The following is a 19,566-nucleotide window of genomic DNA, read 5'->3' on the forward strand; positions in this document are numbered from 1 at the left end:
TAACACTTATGAGAAAAAAAGTACCATCTTTGTTTGGTTACCCTTCTAGACAAACACCAACTGCTTCAGACTGGACTCATAAAGGTTGATGTAGATAAGGTCATTGAACAGGTGCCAATCATAGACATAGTCTGTTATTGACAGGGAAGGTAATTGATAGAAATTGTCTGCAGACAGTAACATGTGATAAGTGGTAATGCATATCTGATGTGTTGTGCAGATTACTGCCATATCTCCATGCCTTACAAGCTTCTGATTGATCATCTTTATATCTGTAGAGTATATCATGAGTACTGGCATGGCTGTCCCTGATTTTGAGGTCAGTCAAACACTGGACAAGGAAATTATAAATAATATTAAAGGAACTCTTTATGATTGGATTAGAAATTAATCTATTTATTTGTAATAAACATTATACAGTTATTATAATTAAGAAATTATGTGACAAAATAATTACATGATAAACTGTTGATTGATCAATGCTTTGAAGTGCACAATATAGTCATGACCCAGAAGGCACATGTGTGTAGTATAGCTATTGGTAGCCTGGAGCATGGCCATATATAAACTATTGTGTCATACAAGTCAACACCAATATCTTAATATCTTTCTGTCAGTCAGATTAGGTAAATACATATTGGTGCCATGTTCAAAACAAAAACAACAAAACTCGGTTATAAATAAATAACGTTAGTGATTTCTTTCATCAAATCAATCTTGGTCAGGTGGCCTGCTAAAAATTTCTATGAGGAAAGTGGTGTTTCGAGTATACATGGGAGAGTTCTTCACAATAGTGATTGAAAATGGAGTTTCCCTGTGCCTGTTTAGCACTATCCCCCAGATTCAGCTGCTGTTGTGTGGTGTCACAGACAGTTTGGGTCCCTGCAGTGCCTGGTTGGATTTTTATAGAAGCATGGCCAGGTCGGTATTAGGATTTTATAACATAGCAAAATTTCATTTACACACAGATTTTACAAATTACTGGAACTGAGACCTGTAAGGGTTCCACTGTTACACATTCTCTATATACATGCGTATTAAATATTAACACCAATTTGTTTTTAGTTTGGTTCAGCCCTTCCAATAACACTGTCTCGCTCCTGTACATAAATACGTACTTTATTGGACAAAGCGGCTGAATCTAAGACTGCTCTGATGCAAAAGTAGTTGAGGAAAGCAATTTGTCTGATAAAGACCTGTTTTGTGTGCTTCATTATGATTATAATTCACCTTTCAGAAAATACTTATCAATATCATGTTTAGTGGATGTAGCAGGATGTATTGTGTATCTATACCTTTTCATGTATACCTTATATAATTATGAGCAGCTATAGCCTAAAAGTCCTTGCATTTCAAAGCACAAAGTGATACACAAAAAACTGATTGATAAATAATTGACGTGAAATATTAATTTCCTTGATACATTTGTTTGTAAGTGCAGTTATAACAAAATATGGCTCCATTTACACCTCAAGACTATTATCTGTCCAATGTTGACTTGTTGAACACTTGATAGGCTTGAAAATACTACTGTGTAGTGTATGTAAACTAGAGGTATAAATATGTTGTTCCTTTGCCAAATCAAATGGAGTGTGGTGGTCTCTTACTTGGGGTGAACTGGATAGGATTTTCCCTGCCAAGCTGACAAGTATATGCACATTGTACTTGACTCTTACCACTGATAGTGACAGAGGAATCAGTCGGACTGAGGCATGTACAAGGATATTAATTTAATATGTCTGACAGAGTTGTTTTTTTCCACCTCTCAATAAAAATTGATTATTCCAAGCCTGTTTGAGCTGTCGGGTTAGATTGCCAGAGCCACAATTGTATACATCACATGCTTGGGTAGCATCGGTCTGAAGTGATGGACTGCACGACACATGTGATAATCCCTGATGGATAGAATAGCTCAACTTTCACTTGATTTTGATGACACATACGACCAGTGGATGTACATTACATGTGACAAGCATCAATTGTTTACCTTGAAACCGTTTATAATAGCTAGACCTCCTTTGTTCTAGAGCAGCTAAGTTGGTATTGATATTTTTGTTCTTATGCAATCTGATGCAGCTGAATACATATTTAAGTTTCATCTTTAAGATGATGCAATAGTTATTTTGTAAATATTTGATAACTAATAGGTTAGCAAAGTAAACCTGGTGACAATGATGCAGGTAATTTTGTGATTTCAAATTCCTTATTAAATGTAGATTGGCATCAAGACAATTTGTGTTGGTAAGCGATAACTTGGCAGAAAACTTTGTCGCTTTTAGAGGTCATTATATATACATCTGATGAACCTGCCCCGAAAACGGGCGTAGGGTGCAGGTAATTGACTATGGGGGAGCCCTTATTAAGGTTTGTTATTCTAAAGTTTTATGAAACAGACTATACCTTAATAGCAGAATACCCAAGGCTGTGGAAACGGTGAAATATTCTGTTATAAAAATGTTCCGGATGAAGATAGTTATTCATGATCATTTATTTAGCTTAAATATCAGTGGAATATTCCTGTAAAATTGTATAAGCTTAGACAATGTGGTGACTAATTTTGCTGAAGAAAACTGAACACTAAAAGTTGAAAAATATTTTCACATAAATTACTACTTTTTAACACCATTTTGACACTAAGTCGAAGGTTTTTTTTATGAAAAAATGTAGAGGCGCCCTAATTAGGTCATACATGGTAGATTGCAGATCAGGTTAAAAAAATCAAGGTTGTATAATTATACAGGTGTATAAAATTGCTTTTGGTAGAAAATCATGGCATTCTAAAATAGATCAAATGATCTATACCCACTTATTAATTTCTAGCAGTAATTATTCTATCCAACTTTTAATAACATGTATTCCAAGTTTTAATAGATTAGTTAATCTATAGATCTACACAAAACGGATGTCATTGTAATAGATCTTTTATGATTTTGATCAATCTTTTTGTACAAAGATGTCTTTAATTTCTTCATATAAAATATATACGGGTACAACGTATATTCCTTGTTGTCTCCTACTGAATATTGATTTTGATGCTTTTGGAATCAGCTGTTATTAATTGTACCTGGTAAATTATTATCACCCGTATAACTGAGACAGGAAATGACTTATTACAGTCAACTAAAGCAATTATCAGAGAAGGAAAGGCTTGTTTCTGGTATTGGTTTATAATATGCATCTCAGCACAGTCACCATACTGTATCTTTAAAGGAAACAGGGTAGTGATATGATGTGGTAATGTTGTGAAGTCTAGCCAAATGAGTTAATTGGATTCATATTATTTGGAAGTCATGTCATTCATCCCAATATTGGCCTGATTACTGTTAAAATATAGATTGGTATTTTTTGGGGCTCTAGGCATGTCTGAACTTGTTTGCCAAGACAAAAAGTAGGAATTACATAAATCATGCCTGTTTTCTGTTACATATCCTGAAATTTCAGTAATATTTGATGTTAAAAGCATCCAACACAATTTATGCAGGAAGTTGTCTTATTAAATAATTTCTGTATTAGGATGGTATTTTCACTCACTTGTGATGAACACCTTTGGAATTTAGCTAGATGATTATTGTAATCAGTGCTGTAGGTGAATTACAGAAAAATAATTATTTTTGGTTAAACCCAATCAAAGGTCTGATGGACAGGTGGAGTTTTTGTAGACAAACTCCTTAGATGAATTGTCAAGAGGACACAGGTTGTCCTGTTGATTATATTGTGGGTGGGAGAGGTCTATGAGAGATGGTTTGGAGATCAGCAGGGCTATACGTCCTGGAAAACTCCAATGCAATACGAGGGATGTGCTACTGAAAGATCCAGCCGGTTAAGGATTTGTTAGCTGAGCAATGTCAAGTGCTGGCAAATGTTGCATACCTTCTGAGGTGTGGACAGATCTAGAGACCAAAGCATTCTACAGCATATACAGTATTTAATAGTATACAGTATTTACCAGCTGTATATCTAAGGAATATCGTTCTGTTATGTATTAGATATTGGCTATTTTCTTTTCTTTTCCAATCAGTTCATTTTAAAAAGCATTACACGCTCACAGTTTGTTTTATTGTCCTGTGCTCTCTGTTGTGTGAGAGTAATCATTTGTCTTTGATTACTCCTCCAAGATAAATCTGGTATCCATACTTTCTGGGGGGACTTGAGACAAATGTAGTACCATTTCAGCTGGGTCGAAGGATTACATGATCCATCTCACTGTCGGCTCTCCTTGGTCTTACCCAGATGTGTAACTTGAGAACACACTTGGATTTTTTGAGTTGGTGGTGAGGAGGAATACTGGCCTTGTTTTAACTCCTTTCTGAAGGCAGTTTTATTTGCTATCAATATTGCTTAAACTCTCTGTGTGATGATTGTCTTAAAATGAACTTGAGTTGGATATTTTAATGTTCTTTTGATGTTGAATTGTGTAACTTTAAAGAAATGTTAGTCATTAGGTTAGATACAAAAGTATGATACAGACATGTGCTTGTGTAAATTTACAGGTCAACTGTTTAATGTATAACAAAACCTACAAGTTTTCTTGTCAGTTTTTCTTTACACTGTGTACACATGTGTATGTCCCACCAAAGCTGTCATTTAAAACCTTGGTGTTATGATGAATTATACATGCTCCATGTGCCTCAAGTGGGAAATGTTATTACTGGATCAAGGTCTGATCATTGGATTCTTGGAATTTAAGGACAAGATAAATTAATAAAATAATTTCTTTTCTGACAACTTGAATTTTATGGAAGTTTGAAAATGGATTTCATGCAGGTACCAGGAAGCCTTTTCAGCTGTCATTTTGGGAGGAATCACGATCTTTTATTGCCATGTTTTGAATGTCATGCAGGAAGTCTCAGATTACCATACATGTTAATATTGTCAGTTGTCTGGCACTGTTCAGTGGAGAAGTTCTTGTTTTCTGAATGTATTCTAAGACTTTCATTATCGTATCAACTTCTGTGTATAATTGACATTTTTGTTTTCCTCTATTGTTTTCATTAATAAGAACTATTTATGGGCACTAAGAATGAAGGTATACATTTCTGTTCCGAATGCTTTCCTATGAAGAAATTGAAACCAGGGCCTCACCAGGTTTGATAAAAGTCCTGAGATCTAGTTACGGAGGTACCTGGTTTGGGATGGGGCTTTTTGCCTTATTTTCAGAAAATTGTTGAATTTGGAAGAACATTTTCAGAAGGAAATTGTAAATTTTGGGAGTTAGCTATAAATATAGGCTTATAATTGAAATTATTTCAGATGAGAATGGGGCCCATAATCAGCCCTTAAAAGCTCTTATATAATTGAAGAAAAAAAACTTGATAAAGTGGTTATGTGACGGTCTTCACTTGTGAGTTTTACATTTAATGACTATATGCAGGTTCTGTGAGTGGTACATGTGTTTAGATTGATTGACTAATGCATTGGTAGCTGGATTGTTTTAGCTTGTGATGAATTGATTAATATCCACTTAAGCTATGTATTCAACATTTGACTGATTTAGGTAATATTTACCAGGACGAGTGTTCACCTGTCCACTTGTATTATAAGTGATGCTGTTTGTCAAGGCCAATATTGATGAGCTCTTTATTGATGAGCACATCTGCTATATATTAACAATATCTGTTTGCCAATCAATATTGGATCACTCCAGACTTTAGAGTTAGGTACTTGTATGGATCACCATCAAGGCCATATAAGCTAATGTATTGCTAACTTTAATGTGTATGGTAGTAGATCCAGGTCAGTTACTGTTAGACTTGCCTCTTGTCTCTAGAATATCAGAATTATAGATGAGGTTGAGATTTATGATTTTGGTCTCTAGTGTATGTCCAATTCAAGAGTTAAGTGGAGAAATTCTTAACAAAAAAAAACTTAGGGCCTTTTTGCTAGTCTTCATGAATGTGTGTTTAGTTTAGACCATCCCATCATAACTCCCTTATTTTCTGTGTCAGTGTGGAGCTGTCCAGTATGTTTGTCTGCCTGTGTCATGTTTCTGTAGCAATTTACTGTAGGACCCCAGCTCCAGACAGATAGGATGGATGTCATAAGAATATCCAAGCCAAATTGATCAGATAAAATTTACATCTGTCATATTTACTATGGATCTGACTACATGGCCATTGACCATGATGGGACTATCTTTTATCAGAACTTCAGAAGACACACTATTGATTTAGCATGATGGTCACAGACCTTGTACATTCATCCCAGAATCATTAATGCCTACATGTAAATTCAGAACAAGGTCTAGATTTACAAAACTTTACCCAGAATCGAGTTATATATTGGCCTTCTGATACAATGTGTGTGTTGTCCACTTTGATTTGTGTACATGTGAAGAAGCTCTCTGACCCAGACCTGTCTTTATGTCCTTATGAATATTCATTCACTAATGTGTCTCCATGAATTGGACTAGGTCTATTTAAAGACTGTCCTCTCACTGGATTATATGGTCAAATCACTGTAGTTAAAGCTTTCACCATCACTCCAGGTAGATCGGACATGCCTATCAACTGATTTGATAGAAGTTTTTATCCACAAATTTGGTTTGATGACCTATATATTTGTATAGTCTATACATAGATCTGATCATTCAAATGACACTTAATTTATGTGCTTAAACTACTTAAAGCATTTCTCCTTATCTAACATGGACCATCCTTGACCTAGATCTGTATAGACTGTCCTTGACCTAGATGTCTCTATAGACTGTCTTTGACTTTGACCTGTGTACATGTTAACTCAATATTAACCTAGTCCAGTGGAAAGACTGTCCATTACCTCCATCTGTGACCTATGGACTGTTGATGATCTAGGTGTGATGTTGTTTGACTTCTTTAAACCTTTCAATACACTTGGGTCATTTAAGAACCATATCCTTGTATGAATGTTGACTGTCCCTGATCTTGTATGACCTTGTACAAATCCTTACAGAGATCTGTATACAGACTGCCTGACCTAGCTAGACCTGTGTACAGACTGTACCCAACTTAGATGGACTGTCCCTGGCATGGTCTAGTTTGTATGAAGTGTCCACTGTATTGATATGTATCCATCAGGTTACATCACATGGCCGCTGATGAGCAAAGTTATTGATCATGCCCTGAGCACATGGTGTCGTAACAAGGATGCAAGCTCTGTGGTGGCTCATATTGGAATTGTATTTTGATTGGGTTGTTCCTCCAGTAACAGTGCAGTCTCACCTGTCTTATCAATTTGTGTGTTTATGTCGCTGCCTTAGCTTCAGCTGCAGCAGTTCTAGCAGCATAAAGTGCATCATCTCCACTGTGCATGTTCAATATTCCTCCATTCCCTAATCTGTAGCATTGGACTAATCTGTCAATTCAAATGAAGCTATTCCATTGAGATTTAAATGGATGAACATGCCTTGAAATAATATGATAAATTGTTCTTCCCTCTAATCCTTATAAACAATTTACGACTTGACTTTCCATTAACATGGGTCATTTAAATGTGATTCTGAGGTGAGTGTTAAAGCAGATTTTAAATATGGGGTTGTTCAACTGACAAATACAGAATTAGTTCTGGGCCGAACAGCAAATTGATTGAATTCGCTTGTGTATACCTTCAAGACCTCCACCGTTTGACAAGAGTTAGAGGCTTGTGGTTGTTTTGTGCGGATATATTTAATTGGATGATTGGGAGAAGTGCATTAATTAACAAATTGGAAGTTCATTTGTACTCTATGCAAATTTTTGTTTGTACTTCTATTAACATGCCAACATCATTAGGATTCTAGCTTCAAGCTTTTGTGGCATCCACATTAGTAGATTATCCAATATCAGTGTGTATGTATGTTTAACCTTATCAGATTTTGATTTAGATAGATTCATGACAAACAATTTTTATCTGTGAGTGAAAGTCATGATAGGTACCACCCCACCTCAGAGTAATAGCGGTGGTGTCACATTTACTAAAAGAGAAATAATCACTGATGCAACCCTCAATCAACAGTATTACTTGGTGGTGCTATCCTTGCTCAAGAGTAATAATCAGTGGTGCCACCTTTGCCCAAGAATAATAATTGGTGGTGCCACCTTTGCTCAAGAGTGATACTTTGTGATGCCAACTTTGCTCAAGAGTGATACTTTGGTGCCACCTTTGCTCAAGCGTAATACTTTATGGTGCCACCTTTGCTCACGAGTTATAATTGGTGGTGTAATCTTTGCTCAAGAGTAATAATTGGTTGTGCCACCTTTGCTCACGAGTTATAATTGGTGGTGTAATCTTTGCTCAAGAGTAATACTTTGAAGCCACCTTTGTCCATGAGTAATAATTGAAGGTATTTGCTATATCCTCACTCTTATAATTGGTGACATATTTCTGAAGTATATTTTGGAGTAATATTTTTCTATGTAAACTATAAACTCTATGATTTTTCACCAAATCGAAAGTTTTTATTCAAGCACAAAGGATAACACTATAAACATGTTTGAAAGTTCTATCTAGCTACTTTAGTTTAATTATTTCCAGCCGTTAGGATTACCCATTGCAAGCGATGAACTTTTACAAAATGTTATTTGACAGTGCTCATGCAACAATACACTGCAAATATTATATGACTAGGAGTAATTCCATCCTGATATATTAATATTCAAGCCTCAGTATTTGGGGTATATTTCAGTGTGAGATAGTCATGGTCTAGTTATATCCTGTGGTCACGGTGATGAATTCACACCTGTTGACCCCTCATATCAAGCCTGATCTAGATTTGAGTTGTAGTCGACATCTGTATATAATTATTACCGTGATGGATGTCTATACAGAGCACCTTGATGTACAGAAAATGTTTCACCTGCTTGATCCATAATGATTCAACTGCTGTTGCTTGCATCATTAAACATTTTAAATAACATTCACACAAGGAGCTGTACATGTTAGGTGTACCCACTAGTGTATCATTGTGATTGCTGAGCGGTCACCCAATTTCTGGACAATGATGACATTAATTCTCATGCGTTAGTGTGTAAATAAAGATAGGATCTCCAGGAAGTATTAAATTGTATGGGTTTTGTATGTAAATGTAACTGAGAATTTTTCCTGATCCTAAGTTTAAAAACTAAGGACAATTTACACCAGCAGTTGGAGTAATTAAGCCTGTCTGTGACTGCCTGTCATTATGATATTAATTGACTGCTGTTGTATATGTAAATAATGTCAGATTTAATTGTCATCATCACATACCCAGTATTGCAGTTTTGTGTTGGTAAGTTACCAGACCTGAGGATGCAGCATGGGAGTAAAACAGAAAACCTAAGTACAGCTATAGTGTGACTACCCTGCCAAAAGAGTGTTCCCATGTGTTCTGGTGATCAAATTAAGATTAAGTTACACTCCTCTTCACCATTTACTGTATACATCTAATTCTGATACAAGATATGGTGGTCACATGATGTCACAAACAATTATTTAGATTTGATCCCATTAATATCTTAAACTTAAGGACAATCTTTTTTAATACATTAGGTGAACTTTTTCTTTTCTGTATAAAACATTAAACCTGATAATCTCTCATCACTATTAACATGTACCTTTTATTGATTAAAATATTTGGAAAAGATATACCTGTAAAGTAATGTCCTGATCAAGTTCAGCAGCTCAGATTTTACATCGGATACACAGAAATGGATTCGCTTGCAGAGGCTGTAATGCAAAGGATTCTATCTTTGAACACAATGCTACTATAATGTTGATTTTTCTTGAATACATCGTTGACTTATTTCGATTTCCCTTGAAAAAATTGTTGACTTAAGTCAATTTTCCTTCAATAAATCTTAATTAATCAAAATGTTGATTTTCTTTAAATACAATGTTGACTATTGTAGATTTCATCCTGGTTGTTTCTGTAATCCATCTTTGAACACAATATCAATCGATGTTGAGTTTATGCTAGTAATTACTGTAAATACATCTGTGGTTATATTTTGTGTAGAATTTGAATTTTTTCATTCCTGCTGACTGCAGCCCCTGTACTTCATCCTATATAACATGTGAAATGTGGGACATGTACACAACCACTGTATATTAACACACAACTACAATCAGCCATCACATCCACTTAAACTTCACAAGTAGATTTTAAGTGCTCTTGACATTGTTTTGTAGTCAGTGATGATGATTAGCTTTATAAATTGTTAGCTTTGACGAGACATCGGACAGAAAGTGTTCAAGGTTACATCAATCAAGACATTCCAAGGTACGCTTTGTCACTTCCTCATTATCAGTGGGAACTACCTTAACACTTGACTTTTCTTTATATCATTTAATTCTTTCCACATTAATTTTTCTTTGTTTTCATGGTAAATACTCAAATGTGATTGGTTGAAAAATTCTTTTCATTCTTCTATGAAAGAAATTCCGAGAATGGCGCGAAAAATGTAACGTCACAATACGACAATTGACGTTGCATATTGATCTGAGAAAAAGAATCCCATTTAAAACCAGTAAAATTGTACATAAAACATGCTTTAAATTAGAAAATCATTTTCAAAAATTAATTATAAGCGTTGATGTCAAATTTTTTTTAGTTTCATCGGGGTATGAAACAAATTTTGTTTGCAAACTTCTGTAAGAATCCGCATACAGTTTGCAAACAAAATTTGTTTCATACCCCGATGAAACTAAAAATTTTTTACATCAATGCTTAAGTAAAAAAGATCCTGCAGACAAAACAGTTTACTATAGGTTTTTGCTGTAACCAGCTGAATGTAGCAAAGACCTATAGGCCTAATTCCTTAGATATGATTTGGTTATAGGATGGTTTTTCATATGATTTATGAATTTGATGGAAATTAGTTAGCACCTGTACTTTATAACATCATTAGTAACACAGCTGTTTCAGGATTTATAAATAAAACAGACACCTGTCTAGGGACTAAAACGCCAAGAGCGGTGTTATCAGTTTCTTTTTCACTATGTATGCTACATGTTACAACACAACTACAATGTGTGTATATATTACGATACAGAAAAGTTGTATGGGTTTCCTTACTGCTAAATAAATATTTATAAAAATCAAACAAATTGTGCTGGAAGTTGCTTTTCCAAGTAGGACATTCAGCGTTTTCAGTAGCCTTCAGGTATACAGAGGTATACAGATGTGATGGGTAACTGTAATGTATGTATACATGGCCTCCTCACCTTGTTATTACACAATACCAGATAAAATAGATAGAATTTTGTCTCTTAAGTTGATTCAGTGTAAAACAGTCCACAGGGCTAAGAACTGCTACTGCAGTAAATATGAGCCAAGTCTGATTTCACCATACAATGTCTTGTTATACCTTATAATTTGACCTAATGACTATATATATATTAATTCTATATACATATAGTCATTTATAATTAGCACACCCCTTTGTACAATACTCTTTCTGTTCAATTAACTGTCTACCAGTAGTGTTGTTCATTAATGCAAGTGAGTTACATGTATACACTGCTATGTTACCCCCTTGAATATGCATGCTTATCTATAATCCCCTACCTTGAATTGGCAGGTAACCATAAGATTGATGATTTTTAATGACCTCACTTATTTCATTTCTTTTATTTTACAAATTAAGTTGATAATGGAATAATTCTGAAGGAATTTGAGAGAATTTACAAATTTTCTAATGTATTTGTTTACTTGCTATCTTGAATATGTTGTTGTTGGTTGGGTAACGTGCCTATTGTATGTTGAGAAACGTTACCGTAATTTATGAGACACCTTCTTACGGTGGTAAGGTGTGGAGCATACACTGACAGATAACATTTCAACTCTAAACTTATAAATGCACCCGAGGACCAATTTTATGGAGTACATACTTGCCAACTTTTTAAAATTCTCATGGGGGAGAAAGTGCGTGGGCGACATTTTTTTGACCGGAAAACACATTTCACGCGCGACACATTTAGCAAACAAAAACTAAGGGGAGATAATTTGCTATTGGAAAATAAATTCCTTGCATGAACACTTAAGCTTCCTTCCCTCACTGAAAAAAAGGTGGGAAAAAACTTATTTCAAGCTTGGCCAATGATCTTTTTTATTCAAGTTTGGAAAGATAATTCTTTAAGCAACAAGTTACAAGAAAAAAAAAAACTGCAAAATTACATCATTTTTAATTATTTCTGGAAATGATTTAACTCACTGTTCACTCTAAATAAAAGTATTTACTTAGATATGTTATGAAAATTATGTTGTAAGATAGATGTCAGTCAATTAAATGCAAATTATCACAATGATATCGCTTTCTATCAAGCTTTCTCTCCAGCAGTAAACTTCAAAAGAAAATACCTAAACTGTCACGATAAATATCTAGAGTACAATATAATATCTGAATGAAATTTCAAATGTTTCCTTTGGATTACAACAAAGACAATAATACAAAAAATAAAATAAAAAGGGCTGTACCAGCCGTTGTAATCACTATATAGGCTTACAACTCAGTACTTTGTAGGTGGGGACTGATACTTAAATTCAAAGTTTTAACATGACAGTATTTAGTTTAAGAAAGTGAGTATTTGTGGACATGTTTCTGTCTTTCAAAATGTGAATTGGGAAAGTTTCTGCCAAAATAAGTCTCTGCTAATTGACACGAAGTATGCTGATGCTACAGTGATTGAAACGACGTTACCTACCGGCAACCAGGCCTTCGGCCTATATGGTCGTTATTGTGAATTTATTTCCTTGTGCTAATTATCTAAAGATCAGCCAATGTTTAAATGTAGTTAACATTTTAATAAGTAATCTGTCAAATTTGATACTCCGTTGATAACATTGCCAGTGTTGTTTTCACTTTTTCTGTCCGAGATATACTGTCAAGTAGAGGTCGTTTATGCGCTTGACATCAAAGGCAGTATACGAAGCCATTTACAAGCGTTTAATCAACCATGACTGACCTGCTACAAAACCTTCACCACGCGTCCTCAGCTTAATTGGTTTTAATTAATTGTTTATTTATCGGGGTATTGTCACCCCTTGCAGCCAGTGAAGTGTCAGAATTTCGTTACGGTCTGTGAGCAGGTCTCTGAGGTCAGTTAACTGACCAATGCCCCACACATATGCCTTTCACCAGCCAGCAAGCGTTACCTGTCATAGGCCTAAGTGAATCTAACAAGATGAATAGGGGCTCCATACGGGGTTATCAAGACATATTCTCCAAAATCGGGAGAATACACTATGTTTTATCTATACGATCGGGAGACGGGGCAGGGTGTCTGGAATCGGGAAATTCCCGACTAAATCGGGAAAGTTGGCAAGTATGGGAGTAACACTGGATTTAAATGAATGAAAATATTTTGTTCCAAAGCTAATGTTCTCATTAAGCATGTTTAAATCTATAATAAACAAGATACTTTCCAGGATAGAAATGGTTGTGTTAGTTGACTCCTTTAAAGTTATATGGGTGTTGTGTACCCTGGGCTATCATATGTGTTGGACATTAGCTGTAATTTGCAGTTAAGATCTGTAAAGGTAGATGATTTATGTTGTGTCGGAGACACTGAGTCAGCAGGTGTGGGGTGTACACTGGAGGTTAGGACACTGTAAGCTGATGTCAACACACAGGTACACAACACCTGAGACGTAGGACAACACACACCCACACTTATCTTTGGTCAGGCCTGGTGTAGTACACCGGGTTTTCCATAAAGTGGTTAGCCAAGGGCACACAGTACTTTTTACTTTATCTGCTGTAATATAATCTCCTGTGTCTATATACATATGTAGTTGTTTTTACAACAAATTTCAGTGTGTTTTGTACATAGTTAATGGTGGCAGGTCCGTCCAGTGTACTGTAAATTGGAACGGTCATCAGCTACACAATGGACGCCAGCCACCTGTGTCAAGTCTGATCTCATGAGTACTATATACCGAGTACATGGATTTAATTATCAAAAAGGTACTACAGCTAAGGAAAGGTGCCAAGGAAAAACAATTGAAAAAAGGTGAGCTTTCCTATATAACGGTGCACAAAATATGTCTGAGTATGATAATGATAACACCATGGTATCAGTTTATACCTCTGTATATAATGACCATGGTATCAGTTTATACCTCTATATATAATGACCATGGTATCAGTTTATACCTCTATATATAACACCATGGTATCAGTTTATACCTCTATATATAACACCATGGTATCAGTTTATACCTCTATATATAACACCATGGTAACAGTTTATACCTCTATATATAACACCATGGTATCAGTTTATACCTCTATATATAACACCATGGTAACAGTTTATACCTCTATATATAACACCATGGTATCAGTTTATACCTCTATATATAACACCATGGTATCAGTTTATACCTCTATATATAACACCATGGTATCAGTTTATACCTCTATATATAACACCATGGTATCAGTTTATACCTCTATATATAACACCATGGTATCTGTTTATACCTCTATATATAATGCTGATGTCAATGTGGCTGTTTGACAACTACAAAACAATGGGGGGCTACTTTTCCGATTCCCTTTGTTGATAGTGTCAGCAACTAGAATAGATCAAACTATCATTTTTATGGCTTATATATAGATATTAATAGTGTATGAGCTATTTATATTGTGTAATGGAATCATCCTTTTGTGTATATATAAATATATAGTGATAATATGGTGGTGTGATGGTGACTGGAGTTACAGTATATATACCCATAGGCCTATACTCATAGTAATGTGTAAGAGAGTGTAAATATACGTTGTGTTTTGTTTCTCATCCTTTGCTGTTAAAATAGTTAAAAAAATTTTGTAAAAGTTCCAAAATATCTGTTAATTTGTCTGTGCTGAATATATTTTGATTTTGTGAAAGTTAGAAATAATCCTTGCCATTTAGATTGGAAAAAAGCTGTTACAGTATTGACTGTGTACGCCTGTCTGCCATTTACAGAGATGAAGCTGTGACCACACTGTATAAATCAGAGGTTACTAGAGAAAATTTGCTGATTTTATAGCTAGAAAACTACAAATTAATCTGAAATTCAATTAATTTCTTGCCATCAGCAGTTTTTGGATCCTGAATTAATTTTCAATTCCCAGTACATTACATGGAAATCTAATCTTATGTCCATGTGACAGTAAAATTGTGAGTCGGTGTTAACAAGGTGGACCAGTGGGCTATTGATAGAATATTTACTCCACTATAGCTCCGTACCACACAAGACTTTTACAGTACATCATACATAACTGGGTACCATAACAGTACATCATACATAACTGGGTACCATAACAGTACATCATACATAACTGGGTACCATAACAGTACATCATACATAACTGGGTACCATAACAGTACATCATACATAACTGGGTACCATAACAGTACATCATACATAACTGGGTACCATAACAGTACATCATACATAACTGGGTACCATAACAGTACATCATACATAACTGGGTACCATAACAGTACATCATACATAACTGGGTACCACTAGCTGTCATACTTGGAAACCTTCCCTGATGGGAGGCACCTTGTCGAATCCTAATTTTTGACACTGATTTTAGAACCCCAAAAATATCAGTATTGTCAAAAGAATGTGTATAAATGGACAAAGTGCACTGTGTTATGATAGTGAACAAGCTGTAGGCGGAATAACAATACAAGGTGCACACCCTCAAATATAATATAGGGATTTAACAATACATATAGTCCACACCCTCGAATATAATATAGGGAATTAATACATATAGTCCACACCCTCAAATATAATATAGGGATTTAACAATACATATAGTCCACACCCTCAAATATAATATAGGGATTTAACAATACGTTCACGCCCTCAAATATGATATAGGGAATTAACAATACATACAGTCCTTACCCTCAAATATGATGTAGGGAATTAACAATACATATAGTCCACACCCTCAATTATGATATAGGGAATTAATACATATAGTCCACACCCTCAAATATGATGTAGGGAATTAACAATACATATAGTCCACGCCCTCAAATATGATGTAGGGAATTCACAATTCATATAGTATACACACTCAAATATAATATAGAGAATTCACAATTCATATAGTATACACACTCAAATATAATATAGAGAATTCACAATACATATAACCCACTCCCTCAACTATAATATAGGGAAATATAGAATTAATTGTGTGATTACCACAAAAGGTAACTGTATTTGTAATAAATAATATCTTTTTCACTACATCAGTTGCATATTTCAAACACAGATTTCTGTATAGCTTGTATGATATATTTGTTGTGGTTTTGTTTCATTTCTGAAGGTCAAGGTATTTAGGAATTTATTAAGTTCAGGGTCACTCACTTTCAATAGAAAATCAGTATCTACAAATTAACTTCAAATCACTTGTTTGCTGTTAAGATGTTACTTGCTGATATATGAAGAAAATTTATTTGTTTATAATCTTTCTACTACATGTATTGCCAAATGCAGGCATCAGAAACTGTAACTGTACACAATTTATTGGGTGATGTGTGATGTCATTTTAAGTGATTTAAATGCTAGACATCATGTGGTCCTATTAGCCTGATGACAATGTTTGCCTTTCTTTGTGGGTATATACCTAAAACTGTTCAATAATGTATAATTCAGCCGTATAAGTTCTCCATTAGTCTGTATACCTTATGTAATAGCTCTGTAGGGTTTAACCTGTACATCACCTGTGTGGTATAATATGTGGGTGTCAACCAACAGTCATTGTCCAGTATATACAATATCAGATCTGGTCAGCGACCTTTTCACCTTGGAGTTTATGCAACCACTTAGTACCTGATGGACAATCTGTCCACTGATGTGAAAGATCTGACATATGGTCATCAATACACTCCACTCGTTCTCATGACAGTCTTTAACTATTCTAGCATTTCAAATCTGGTCATACAGTTTTACTACATCAGTACATTTCAGTTCATACAAAAATGCAAATGACACCAATGTCATATTTAATGTGATACTGTTGTACAATTTTATATTTTCTATCCAGATTTATTTGATGATTTATTGACAGCTGAAATTTTGTCCAATGATGATATTGTTGATGTTTCGCAATTTCGCTATTGGCCAAACTGTGGTAAAAGTCTTATCCTAATATAAATTGAACGCTTATTTTCTGGCATCACTTGCTGAAGATGATATTATTCTTTGCCAAAAAAAATGCAAGTTTTCATATTTGCACTGTTTTCATCAGCTGTTTTCCACTTGGTTGCTGAGTATACTCAGAAGGCCACCCTAGCCGCGTGCATCCACAAAATGTAGGTATGTACTGCTGTCATCTGATTCCCGCCTAGCAGTATGTCTGCTGCTGTGAGGGTTGCATGACTCAAGTTGAATACTATCAGTTGCTATACTGATAGTTGCAAGTTGTGCTAAACATTTGGGAATAAAAAGGCACAAAGGTTATAAAGTAGCAAAGGTTTCGTGAATAGACCTTGTTTATGGTCGGAACTTTGCATCCAGTGTTGTACTTCATTGCACACTGTGTCATAAAAACACTAAGCGGTCTCTTATTTTCTCCTTAACCTTTCCAATCCTGCAATCTATATTACGCAAGTTTGGATCAATGGGTAAGGGCAGACATAGACCTATCCCCCCTTCTATTCTGTATGGGTCATACCTGATCAATGGTGACAGACTGGTCTATATGTACACAGGGTGGAAATGGTAAATCAGTATCATTTCACTGTTATTGTTACTTCTTCATTTTAGCTACCTCACACCAACTAACTATCTAACAGATATTATATTATGTGAGCAACCCCCAACCACCCAAAGAAGTTATAAAAGTGAAGATAATTTGAAATATCATGATCATGTTAAACAATTTTTTGTTGTGAACAGTCTTAAAAAGATTGAAGAAGATTTCTTCCATAGAAAAACTATCATATCAACTCTTGCTCTAGTTTCATATATTATGATGTTAGAAAGCAAACATGGGAAAAAAAAGAATTTACATTTAATGTTGTACATTCAATAATTGTCTGATCATGAATGAATAGCTGTTGCATTGTACAATACTTATTGATGTGTTTAAGAAAACATTAATTGTTATTGCTGCAAATATGATCCCTATGAATGAGGAAAGCTGGTAGCAGTATAATGTTATTTACAGGGCATCATTACTGACAGACTAAACACTTTCTGCAGAAGCACATGTAAAACATGTTGGACATTCCAAGGGAGTTTAGTAGTTCTGTTGGCAGCTGGGGAGGGTCTGACACCCCCCTTATTCACAGTGAGGGGTGCCTCTTTGTTGACCTTTTACCCCCAATTTGTAGGCAATGCTGTTGTAATATTTATGACGATTGTATCACTTGGAACGACATCATAATACTAATGTCTGCAGCAGAAATCTACATAACACCCAATACAGTCTGGAGCCTGTTTCTATGGGGATGTTTTTTTTTATTCCCTGAACTTTGTGTACATAGGATCATTTTATTAATGCTTACTATGGAGATGCCATGGAAATACTGTATACTTTACGTTCACTATGAGAAGCAGAAACATTGCATAATTCTGTACAAATTTTGAGTGTAGGGGCCATGTAGCTTGTTTTGTGTTTGTGTTGTTAAAGTTAGTAGTGATTCCCAATAAAATTATTTAGGGTTAGGTTGGGTTTGGTCGTGGGAGAAAAGGGTAAGCGAGTGCAATATCCACTGATAAAAAGATAGATTTTACTGTGTACAAGATATGGGATCATATTACTACTATGATATGGGATAGTTTGAGGACTATACACCAGGATCCTACCTCCAGATGCCATGAATCATTGGCGGAGACAATCACAGTGCTGAACTCTCTCCCCCAGAATCATGACCAACTTAAAACCAGTGTAGTCATGGACACATTGATGTTTTGGTGGAAATGAGTAATGAACTTTATAATTTTTATTATCGTCTTTGTAGGCAGTTTGTCTGGAATACAAGATAAAACAAGAGTTGAAGATAAAAAGAGTTTAAACGGGCAGTATAAGCTGTAGTTGTAGTGTAACCAAGGTTACATGTTCATCCATTCATGTCTTGGAAAAACCTAGGTGATAGCCCTTGACTTCAGTACCCCTGGCCATCCTGTGAGGTGTCGGAAACCCTAGGTGATAGCCCTTGACTTCAGTACCCCTGGCCATGTGAGGTGTTTGAAACCCTAGGTAATAGCCCTTAACTTCAGTACCCCTGGCCATCCTGTGAGGTGTCGGAAACCCTAGGTGATAGCCCTTGACTTCAGTACCCCTGGCCATGTGAGGTGTTTGAAACCCTAGGTAATAGCCCTTAACTTCAGTACCCCTGGCCATGTGAGGTGTTTGAAACCCTAGGTAATAGCCCTTAACTTCAGTACCCCTGGCCATGTGAGGTGTTTGAAACCCTAGGTGATAGTCCTTGACTTCAGTACCGTTGGTCATCCTGTGAGATGTCAGAACTCCTAGGTAATAGCCCTTGACTTCTTGATCAGCGCCCCCTGGCCATCCTGTGAGGTGTTGGAAACCCTAGATAATAGCCCTTGACTTCAGTACCCCTGGCCATGTGAGGTGTTGAAAAACCTAGGTAATAGCCCTTGACTTCAGT

General features: G+C 35.4%; 1 protein-coding gene across 4 annotated transcripts in view; it reads left to right on the plus strand.

The window, feature by feature from the left end:
* LOC117321631 (tyrosine-protein kinase Abl-like) overlaps positions 1-19,566 on the plus strand; it is a 67,911-nt gene that overhangs the window by 18,473 nt on the left and 29,872 nt on the right. The window contains exon 1 of one of the 4 annotated variants that reach the window (XM_033876126.1): positions 13,554-13,941. The exons of the other annotated variants lie outside the window; for them this stretch is intronic. Coding sequence (XP_033732017.1) covers positions 13,875-13,941 — 67 coding nt within the window. The 5' untranslated portion in view covers positions 13,554-13,874. Of the gene's footprint in view, positions 1-13,553; positions 13,942-19,566 lie in introns of those variants that run through there. 4 annotated transcript variants of the gene reach the window in all.

Source organism: Pecten maximus, chromosome 2, assembly GCF_902652985.1.
Source record: "Pecten maximus chromosome 2, xPecMax1.1, whole genome shotgun sequence".
NCBI lineage: Eukaryota > Metazoa > Mollusca > Bivalvia > Pectinida > Pectinidae > Pecten > Pecten maximus.